The sequence below is a fragment of the Terrapene carolina genome, unplaced genomic scaffold (assembly GCF_002925995.2).
Source record: "Terrapene carolina triunguis isolate 2854851 unplaced genomic scaffold, T_m_triunguis-2.0 Scaffold68, whole genome shotgun sequence".
Classification (NCBI taxonomy): Eukaryota; Metazoa; Chordata; order Testudines; family Emydidae; genus Terrapene; species Terrapene triunguis.
Genome location: NW_020664419.1, coordinates 79,411,872 through 79,423,903, shown reverse-complemented (window position 1 = coordinate 79,423,903; position 12,032 = coordinate 79,411,872). Strand labels below are relative to the sequence as shown.

General features: G+C 40.5%; 1 protein-coding gene across 6 annotated transcripts in view; it reads left to right on the top strand.

Moving 5' to 3' along the window:
- Nucleotides 1–12,032, top strand: part of ANKS1B (ankyrin repeat and sterile alpha motif domain containing 1B) — a 730,881-nt gene that overhangs the window by 119,251 nt on the left and 599,598 nt on the right. For all 6 annotated transcript variants that reach the window (XM_026648981.1, XM_026648980.1, XM_026648979.1 and 3 more), the window contains exon 4: nt 9,880–10,176. In XM_026648981.1, coding sequence (XP_026504766.1) covers nt 9,880–10,176 — 297 coding nt within the window. The remainder of the gene's footprint in view (nt 1–9,879; nt 10,177–12,032) is intronic.

The window sequence follows — 12,032 nt, the reverse complement described above, 5'->3', positions numbered from 1 at the left end:
CAAGGCTGATGCAGCTGTATAGGCAAAACACAACATTTAACAGAGGCAGCATTATTTATACCAGACAGAGTAATGATTCCCCCCGCACTTAAGGAGTAGAAAACACACAGGGTCTACACAATAGCATAATTTTCCGTCCGAAACAGAGCACACATATCCCACAGGAGCCTCAAAATGGTGAGTAAGGGGGACTGATTGTTTCAGGGCTGCACTGTCCTCTGGGTTTCTGTGCCTTGGGGAGAGCCAACAGCTTCAGGGGGCACCTACACTGAACACTGTCCCAACATTTTCCACAGGAGTTCGTCCTGGACGATATCTCGCTGCTGAGGGTGACCTGGGAAGCAAGGGAGGGTCTTCTACTGCAATGCGGCTTCCGCCCTGGCCCATATGCAACTTGCCTGTGTGCAGCAATGGTCCCCCCGCCCCTCGCGGCACAGTGGCGCGGACACGTTAGCCTGGCTGGGACAAGGACCACGGTGGCTCTCTCGATAAACCTGCGCAAGCGCATTGCACATGTTCTGGATGAGACATTCGAGGAGATTACCGAGGCCGATTACCGCGATGTGATAAACCACATCAATGCACTATTCCGCATCTAGGCATGCATTCCTAACCCTCCCCTCCCAGAGAGCCCACACCGAAAAAATTCCTTCCCGAAAAAAAAACTTGCTTACCGGGAACGTGCTCTTCTGTTTGTCCTCCACCAAGTACCAGCCGCTGTGACTGGCTACCGTCCTCCTGGCTCGAGAAGAGCTCCTGGCTGCATGGCTCCAGGGATTCTGGGGTGTCTCCATCTGGCCCACCACCATCACTCCTGTTTTCTTCCTCCTCCTCTTCCTTCCCCCACCCCCACCGGCTCTGAAGTGTCCATGGTGGTGCTCGGAGTGGAGGTGGGGTTAACCCCAAGTATCGCATCCAGCTCTTTGTAGAATCGGCAGGTCGCGGGGGGAGCACCCGAGCGGCCGTTTGCGTTGCGGGCTTTGTGGTAGGCACTCCGCAGCTCCTTTACTTTAATCCTGCACTGCAGGGTGTCCCGGTCATGGCCCCTTTCCATCATGTCCTTTGATACCTTCCCGAAGGTATCGTAATTCCTATGGCTGGAGCGCAGCTGGTACTGGACAGCTTCCTCCCCTCAAACACTGATGAGGTCCAGCAACTCGCCATTGCTCCATGCTGGGGCTCGCTTGGCGTGTGGAGGCATGGTCACCTGGAAAGATTCGCTGATAGCACTCCACACCACGCCAGGCTGAGCAAACAGGAAGGGGATTTTTAAAATTCCCGGGGAATGTAAAGTGTCGGTCACATGGTTGGTTACCTGAGGCCAGGGCAGTAGAGTTTGAACTGATGACCAGAGTGGCTAGAACAGGCATTGTGGGCTACTGCCAAATAATTCTGGAGGCCATTCACAGCGCATTGAGCGGCCACACTCGAAGAGGTGGAGTACATGCAGCGCTGCAACCACGGAGATACAGCGCTGCAAATGCCTTGCCAGTGTGGATGGGGAGTGAGTTACAGCGCTGGGGGAGCCTTTACAGCGCTGTAACTCGCAAGTGTAGCCAAGGCCTCAGAGTGCTTAGAGCTGTGCTTCCATTTCTTTCGGGATGGAATGGGAATGGAAACGCAGTCTTCCTATTCTATGTCCCTCCCCTTTCCCTGTGCCCTCTGCTCAGATTAATTTTAGGTGTCCTGGCTGGCCCTCCCCCAGGGTTTGTGGTATGCTGCTATATGGAACCCATGGTTTGTGTTGTTGACTACAGAGAAATGAATTTTAAACCCATTTAGATGATTATTTGTGTGTGTGTGTAGTCTGTGCCATCACAGAGGCCCTCCCTAAGGAACATTTATTGCAGCAGACACTCACTATTAGCAAGAGTAGGCTAAGAACTTTTCTTTCAGATAGAGACGAATCAAACTGGAGGGGAATGGGGGGCCTAGAGAGTTCAAAAAATCCTGTAATTTAGTTGTTCGTTATTTTGTCTACACCTAACAATCATGGGAATCCCATGCTGTCTTGGCCAAATCACATACAGCTAATTTACAGGTAACTGGGATTCAAATAGTTATTAGGCCTCACAAACTAATGCTCAAACATATGAAATGAGATTAAATATAATTCTGGTGCAAATGGCAGGTAGTAACAAAATAAGAATACTTAGGCTTGTGGAGGAAAAATAAGATTTTGAAAAACAAAATACCAAGTGGGATACATGATATCGGTTTAGAAATTCTTGATTGGAGTAACAAGGAGAGAGACCAATTTTTAATGTGGTACAAAGGGATGCAATTAGAAGTAATCAGGTGAAAATAAGAAAAAAAATCATGGTGCGATCGATCTGTTAACAGTCCCCCAAGGAAAGAAGTGGAAGCACTATAGTTTGACAGGTTTTAAAACTGATTGGAAGGAGCACTAGATAATATACTGTAGGGAACAGGCCCTCATTGGCAATGGATTAGACTTGACAACCATATACTGTAGATCTTTTCCAACTCAAATATCTATGAGTCTATGGATTTATATGGCAAATTGCCATATTATTTAATGTTCCATGCAGCATTAAGTCTTCCATGCAGCTTCTTCTTCCCTTGGAAGGAGAAGTAAGGCACAATCACAGCCAGGTAGCCAATGGCAGTGTGGCAAGGCAACTGATCTGGCTATGCTGTCAGAAAGGTAGGGGTCTGAGTGAAGCACAGAGAGGATGGTATTTCACATAAATGCCTCAAGATCTGTGGAGTTGAATATATAATTTCCCACACATCCTCAGACTCTTCCTTGTTTTATAGCCATGCTCTCTGCCACTTCTTGGCCATCACATATCTCACCCACCCACCCAAAGTCAGTTTTTTGCATGGCTTACATTAATATTTTCTCTTCTCTGGGTTTTTCTGCACAAAGGGATAATTTTGCCCATGATTAAAAATTGTTTACATTACTTTTGTAACATACCCTTACTTGTCACATAGTTTATTGCAATGTTATGTAAAATAAATATTTTTGAAAAGAAAACAATATTAAAGAACAGAGCAAGAATCAAAGATGTACAGCAAATGAGAGCAGCATGTCCTACATAATAGTATTACATACACAAAACATATCAATTAATAGATTTCATATATGGTATTATAAGTAAGCAGAAGTATTTGCTACAGATTTAAAATATAATCTGCTAATATTATAGAATCATATCCAGCATTTTAAGCTCTGAATGCCCCCTACTGTTCCAGTTATATAAAACTATGTCTTAAAACCAGTAAGGAGGCCAACAATTTCATGACAATCATGGGGGAGAGGGAAATGTAGACTGACAACCCTCCAAAATAAACATAGATCAAATACTTTAGGGCAAATAATATATGATTAAGATTAGTGAAGGCATTATTTACATAGATATATTTTAGCTAATGTGAAAGGTATGTAGATTGAGTTTCAAAATGTAAGAGAGTTGATATTGCAAAACATAAAAATGTTTAAACCAAACTGATGTGGAATGCTGAAAATGTTTGAACTATAATTTGGCTGTAGACTGACAAATGAGAGATCTGGATTCATTAATAAATTAATGCATCATATATCATTTAAAACTATAGGTACTATAAAATATATAATTGTCAATATATGTTCAGGCTAATACTTTCATCAATATAGTTCCATCTATTCAAGCATTTCTTGTGGCGATTATAATTTCTCATAAAAATATGTACATATATTCAGAAGCCAAAATATATTTAAAAAAAAGTTAACACGCACCAAAGGACAGCCACCAGATGGCTCAATATGTAAATGTGAGTAGTGCAAGAAAAGCGTGAAAACATAATCAGGTATAAAAAATGAAAGATATGGAGGATGACTACCTGGTTCAAAATTGTGATCTTTCTACATTCTTTGACAAAATATGAATATTAACACATTTAAAGAAATGATTTGGACACTGATGATGCTTCTAGGTAATTTTCCTCTCTACAGTCTATAACTGTCTCTGCCCTTTTCTCTGCATCTGACACAGACTTTTCCAGAACTTTATGCATTTAATTTAGAGCAGCATGCTTCAGTGCATCAGATTGTATTTTTTATTACAAAAGTCATCTTGTTTTATATTTCTGTAGTGCCTCTAGTACCTGTTCAAAAATTTGCTATAAGGTGAGGAAAAGGAGTGCTGGATGTCCTTATTGCTGTAATAACATGTTAATAATTAACTTTTGATACATTTATTGGGGCCCCTGAATCATCAGAATGAGGTATAGGTATTACATGTTCTTATTGATGTCACTTCAGTGACTTCAGTGGGTGCAAGGATCAAGCCCAAAATAGGCTAAGAAAATGTCTTTTTTGAATTCTGTATTTAATTAAAAAAATTCTATTCTTCCCACCACCCTCCATTTTTAAATGAAGATGTGGGTTGTCTTCTCCAAAGCATGACCTCTGCTGCATTCAGGGTATGCATAAAGCAACTTGAACTGCACTTACAAGAGCTAAGTGTCATTGATTAAAAAAGCTCGGTATCTTAATATGAGATAGCTGCTGCCCTAAAGGAGAGAAGTGAAGAGAAACAAAATATCTTGTAACAAGAAGAGTAAATGGCCCTCGGCTCTTAATTAAATGATTATTTAAACATATTTATCTTCTTGCAACTGGCATTTGTAGCATCTGGTAGATTATTCTGGAATTTTACTACATTTCTGTTGTAAACATACTTAGTCTACAGATTCTTAGTTCTCTTAAATGTCCCTGTGCTGGTTTGTTTGATCTTCTATTCCGGCTAACCACTGGCTTAGGTTTTCTTACTGGGAACTGTCCAAGGCTAGTTTATGTGAAAACAACCTTTCACCATTCTCTCATGATCTCTAGATAGCCCAAATGATCCCTTTTCCAACCCACCCCACCCCCGATTATGTTCCCCAGAAAACTATGATAAGTTAATGGAAGCCACATATATGCATCCAAGAGCAGAAAAACTTGTGGAAATACAGACATTTTCTTAATTGAAGGTTAACGTTATTCTCATCTCTGTATTTAAATCACCCAGTGGTTGATCTGTCATAAAATATTTGTAGTTTTCTGGGCAGACCAGGCCTTAGCAGGTAATGGAACCCTATTCCTCGACAAAGCGAGATAGTCAGCAGAAAGTTCAAAAAGCTATGGAAGCCCCTAAATAAACAAACTGAAAGAAGCACACAAATCTTTGTAAAAATGTAGACCTCATACTAGAGAGCTCAAATAAGCAAGCTCTCAAGGTCCCACTTTCACAACTCTTTACATTTGCTCTAGGCTGGAATCGTTCGGTGAATGAGAGTTATTGGAGGAGTGAGGAGAAGATTGGGTCTTTAGTCTGTCTTAAAATACTCTGGATTTTTAATTAAAAAAAAATACTTGACTGTATTGGGCATGGGGTGAGTTCTGATTTCTGTTTGTTTTTGGATGGAGGCGGGCTGTTTGTGTGGAAATATATGGGCTGTACATGGCCCTTTCACTGCTCTTCCTCAGTTTACTGGTCCATTCCTGAAGCAAGGAAAGAAGAAGGGTAGGTGTCTTTCTAAACTTACTGTAAAACAAAGTCTGCATACCAAAAGAGTCAAAAACAAATACCTTTCTATGGCATGGCTTTAACAAAGAAATTAACATCAAACTTAAGAGTTCTCTCCAGTCATAGCTGCCCAGAGGGTTCCTACTACAGGATTAATCAGCCATTACCCCTTTTTAGAAAGACACTCCCGACTCCATTATAACCAGATAGAGTAACAAGCCCTTTGCCTGAGTGACTCAGAAGGACCTGCTTAACTTTTTCCAGCAGGATCAACACTTGATAACAGGGTGGAGTGCTCCAAGCAATCACTGTCATCCTGTTATATGGCAGAAGGTGAATGTGGTCCATTTAGGATCACCCATTTATCTGTCTAGTATGTGTACCAACTCATGCTTTTGATGTCTCTAAGTCCTTGTTGTCACGTGCCTCAGTGGTTCACAGCCATGTTAGATTTTTACTTACCATTCCTATGGTAAACATGAGGGGTCTCTGGGGCAGGAAGTTTGTAAGGATCCCCTTGCAAAGTTCCTTCCCATTATTTCACTGGAGAGCAAGGTTTGTCCCACCCTGCCTGGTGGATCTCAACAGTTTGGCACGTGTCATAGAAGGTCAGGGCTGTTTGTGTGGATACCCAGTGCTGCTTCACTGGCTCGAGTTCCTGGTCTCCCGTCCGTCCCCCCCGCACTCTCCCCCTTCGACCACATCCTGGCAAGGCTGTTCTCAGGATCCTCAGGAGGGGGCTCAATGGACCCAGGCTGTATTATTTTTTCCACCTGAACTCCATGGGGCTGGAAACAGTAATCCCCTTTCCCTCTGACCTTCCCCCTGTTTCTCTTCCAGCCAAACCAGTCTCTACACCCTCCCCAATATCACCTCGTAGAGGGCATTCTGTGGCATCCAAATGGCAGGGAAACAGTGCTGGAGAGGTGGATGACCACCCCCACCTTTTTTCTTCAATGCACAGATCTGGTGGGATGATTCAATCCTTGGTGATGAGCATGCCATTGCCAGCATGTTTTCAAATACAGTCCACACCTTATGTAGAGTCCAAACTCCTTCCTTCATGGGAGTTGATTTTATTAACACAGAAATGAACAAAAATACATTAAGTTCAGCTCAGATCTTATCTCCAGGATGGGCAGACAAGCTGGGTGGAACTACTCTATACAAATCCTGTCTTCTCTCTCTAGAGAATCTCTCCCACCCCTCCTACATTCAGAGTATTCTGACTCTGTAAGAACCCACTTAATGTTCCCCACTAGCAGGGGCGGCTCTAGCTTTATTGCCACCCCAAGCACAGCAGGCAGGCTGCCTTTGGCGGCGTGCCTGCAGGAGGTCCACGGTCCCGTGGATTCAGTGGCATGCCTGCGGGAGGTCCGCCGGTCCCGCGGTTTCGGGGTACCCGCCGCCAAATTGTTGCCGAATCCATGGGACCGGCGGACCTCCCGCAGGCTTGCCGCCGAAGGCTGCCTGACTGCCGCCCTCGCAGGGACCGGCAGGGCGCCCCCCGTGGCTTGCTGCCCCAGGCACGCGCTTGGAGCGCTGGTGCCTGGAGCCGCCGCTGCCCACTAGTATCACTATTTGCTTGCAGGATAGAGTATTTCAGGGAAATACTGAAGTCTGTCAAATTAGATAGATATATATTGTACAGGTTCCAAAATAGGTTGGAACTCTCTCTTTAAAATGTAATTATTCTGTCTCTCATTCATGAATGACTCCATCCGCTGATATTTTTTGGTGGGGATGGGGGGTTATTTTGTATTATTAAGGTTAATTAAAGGTATAACACAGTATATATATTACCTGTTCTGTCAGCAGATATATATTGTTTAATTAATATCAGATCTTTTCCAAATTGGATCTATTTCTAGTTCAGCAATGACTATTTTTTTAATTTCAAAATCAGTTTGTTTTATCTTTAATCCAAGTATAGTTTTACTTTTGCCAGTGGGCACATGGGTGTTTATGCAAAAAATGTAGAACAATATTTTTCAGAGAACTGTGGTTTACAGAAGCTCTTATTTAAAACTAGTGTTTTAAAATCTATTTTTCTTTAAATATGTTCTCATATAACAATTCAGGTCAGGTATTCATTATGCAAAAGGAGTTAATTTTCATCCCATCCTACAGTATTAGGATTTTGGACTAATTGGTATCTTTAGATACCTATATGTTTGCCGCTGAACACATTTTGTTTGAATCATCCTTAGGAAAATATAAATAGCCAGATCATTAGGGATGTGTGAACTGCAGATGATTTAATGAAAATGGAATTGAATTGTTTTCAGACAAATATATCAAAATATTGACATGAGATTCCAGATTCTTTTATATATCATCCATGAATGACTAAAAAAGTTATAACCCTTCAGATTAAAAATTCAATTGTATATTTGATGGGTAGCTATATCTGATTTATAATTTTATGTTAAACTTCTGAACCTTTATAAAATTTCTAGGGCCCACATTTTTAATATTATCCATACAAAATGTGGATGCAACTACACATCTAATTTCTATGTGAAACTACTTCCATTGCATATGCAAATAAGGGAATTGCATGCACAATGTACTATAATTGTCTATTTTATTGCAATTATCTGAAGTGCATACATAATTGCAGTAAGTGTGTGTGAAAATTAGGCTTCAATTGCCTGTTTATTTTAGTGCAGTTTTGTTCACAACGTTTTGAAAATGTAGGCCTGTATGAATAACTCGTACTTGTGGTTTGGGGTATGATATTGGGGACAAACTGTTTACAAAGGTTTTTTTAACCGAGACTTGTATCACCAAAGATGCACAGGGAGTCATTAGAGAATACAAAGGATCTCAAAAATCTCAACCATTGTAGTTTGTCCACAAGACAGGAAGAGTGCAGTCAAAGAGGATATTGCTTATTCTCTATATTGGTTAGGAGGTGGACCCAAGAAGGTGTTTGATCCAAACTGGTTGTGGAAGACGAGTCCCCCAGTTATCAGCTCACTTTAGCATGCATGCTCCACCTAGCTTGCACACCAGATACCTGCTTGGGGTAAAAATAAACAAAAGGTTTATTTAATAGACAAACCACATATTCAAAGATGAAATAGTAAGGGAGAGCTAACATATACAAGTTGCACAGTAAATAAGCATAAAGACGCAGCCTCAGGCTTTGCACTTCTATATTAGATAAAATCCCTTTTCTAATACAAGTTGCCTATTGCCTTTGCACATTTTGCCAATCTACCCCCTAACTGTAGGGTGGAATCTAGTGTTTCACAGACAGTTTCTGGATAAAAGCTTCAGTTTCTATTCTCCTTTTTGAAAGGTTTCTCCCCCCCCCCCCCCCCCTTCCCCCCCCCCCCCCCCGCCCTTTCTCCCCTCCCCCCGTCTCCTGGCATGATGACTCATGGTTATTCAGATTGGGGAGAATTCCCAGTTGTCTCAATAACTTTCCATTAACTCTAATGGCCCATCATTTGTCTTTTCTTGGATGGTACAATGATAGGGGCTTGGAGCTAGTCTTGTCTGGTTGAAAAGGCCACCCCTCCCTGCCTAACTGCCCACCACCCCGCTGTGAGATGCGGTGAAGCTGCACTACAAATTATGAGAATGGTTTTCTGTAAACACCAATACATAAATCATAACCACAGTCTGTATACATATCTCATAATAACCATTACGTTTAGAACATTAAATGCTTTCATAAAAGATCTTACTCCACATATTTTTATAGCACAATAACATTATATACAATCAGTTGATTCAGCAGCTTATTCTTTTGGGTTCAAACCCCCTGTTCTCCCCTGGGGGTGTCTGGACTCTGATTATCACACAAAGATCTTGCCACAAAGGTTTATAGTTGTCTTTAGCAGCAATATTTATAGTGAGATGCTAAATGATTAAAATGTTATTTAAACAATTTTCATTTTCCAAGTTTTCTCTGTATTTCTCTACTATCTTAATAAACTTCGGTTTTATTTCAAATGACCCATTGTGGCAGGGCAGACTATTAAATTAGTGTGCTGTTAGAGCATTTCTCAGCAAAAGATCTTGAACTGTAATTTCAGAGGAAGCTGGGTCAAGAGAGAGATAACAGGTCTCAGCAGATGGTCAGGGGCAACAGGCACTGAAATTCCTTCCACTAGCAGTGTGGTAAGGAAGATAGCTGGGGCCAGAGTGGGCAGAGCTGAATTGCTGGAGGGTCACCAGACTTGGTTAGAGACATTCTTACTAAATTAGTAACACTTTGGTAGATTTGTTTCCCAGTGTTTAAATTGAAATCATATTTCAAACCTTTTATTTACAATGGGTTAGTAAAGGCAGAGTTAGCATTCTGTGTTGTTGAACATGAACTTCTTAAGATTTTCTTTTTTAACAGAACAATGAAAATGAAACGGCTTTGCACTGTGCAGCTCAATATGGACATTCAGAAGTAGTTGCTGTTTTACTGGAAGAACTAACAGACCCTACAATAAGAAACAATAAATTAGAAACTCCTTTGGATCTGGCAGCACTATATGGGCGTCTGCAGGTAGTGAAGATGATCATCAATGCATATCCAAACCTGATGAGCTGCAATACTAGGAAACACACACCTTTGCATCTTGCTGCACGTAATGGCCACAAAGCTGTTGTACAGGTGCTACTAGAGGCTGGAATGGATGTCAGCTGCCAAGTTAGTGTCCTATTTTCTGCCAGTCTTTATATATAAATGAAGCTCCCAGTCATTTCTGTTTTAAAATACATTTATGTGGCATTTTTAAAAGAAATCATGAAATTCTGCAAGGTCATGTATAAAATAGACTAATATTTACAATCTACGGCATGTACTTAACTGGATACTATAGCCCTGATTCAAGAAAGTGTCCCTTGCTTAAATCCCATTATTTTAAAGTTAATCATGTGCTTAAATACTTCACGGAACCAGGGGCTATGAAATTAATTGTATAGTATGGGCCAGATCCTCATCTGATATAAATTGGCATAGCCCCATCCTCAGCTGGTGTAAATTACTTTACCTCCCTTGGCCTCAATGGCACTATGCTGATTTACATCTGTTGAGGCTTTGTGCTAAACAGAGAATGGAAGCTTGACAATAAGTTTGCCTGAGATTTTGCTTTAGATATACAGATAATCAGTTTATTCAACATACATAGATATGAAGAATATATAAGAATGCTAAAACACAACTTAAGCAGAGAGCTGTTGGCAAGTTCAACTGCATCCACTGGTTTGCCTGCTTCACTAGACCTCTTTGGTTGTCACACGTTTCTAACTCCACCAGTTAAGTGAAGGTTGCCTTGAAAGCTGTTTTGTTTTGTAGGAATGGTTAGAGCCACATAGCTTCAGTTTCCAATGGTCTATCCAGCTCTAAAGACAAAGATATGGATGCTCAGGAGTTGAATTTTCTGATTTCTTATTACATAAGCCTAGTACAAAGCAATATTCACTGCACCAAAATTGTACTGCAACAGATTCCTGAAACTTCTGACTCAACATAATTATTTTCAGTAGCATACAATTCCATATTTAATAGGGTGCCAGTTTTAAATAAAAAACTACAGGGAGGCATAATATATACAATACTGTAGCAATAAAGCATGTACATCCACTCTTCAATGCGGGGAAATGATCTGGCTTCTAAGTTAAAGAGTAGGAGTAGAAATGTACTGTTTGACCCTGTCTTACCTAATATATGTGATTTCTCTTGTTTTGTATGGCTGGACTACGTTTGGGGTAAAAATAATGTTTTTATTTCAAATATAAAATTGCTTGCTGGCTGCCAGGATTATCCTTTTTAGTTACACTATTTGAAAGTAAGAAAGCTAGAGCAAGGAGTAACACATCCCTCCAAAAAGTATTTCTGATTATATATCTCCTTTTGCATCTCCAGAAAATGAATGGGGAAGAAACAGACTGAAACTGCATTAATGCTGGCTTGCATAAGAAATAGTATTTTGCTCTGAAAATCATCCCTGTTGTAGAGCCATATATATCAACAGAGTTACGTCAAGGATGAATTTTTATCCAATATCTCTACAAGATATGGGATATTCCCTTGTTATATAACTGGAATAATTTCACCACTGTTTTGAATTCTCCTAAGTCAATTTTATACAGTTTCACCATCAATATAATACGTATTCACTTTCATATAAATATCTAATTATAATGTATAAAATACTTTACTGAAAACATTCTTCAGTTTATGCCTACTTCACCCCTTGACTCTTACTGTTGCTGATTCTCAAACAAGTTAACGAAATTTCTTAAATTTTAAATCAGTGCTGTTTTTGAGCATTTTGCAGATGTTGGAGTGTTCTACATGATGTCATACTAGAAACACTGATGACACACAGTGTTTAAAAGACTTTAGTTTCTTAGTTTTGACACTGATCCTCTTTTAAATATAGGTTTTACTTTAGTTTCTTGCTAGCCTTTGAATAATAACTCACCTGTTTTTAGTGAGGAAGGAAAAATACTCACTACTTTTTAATGTCATTTTGTTTGCCATCTATGTTAGAATCCTAC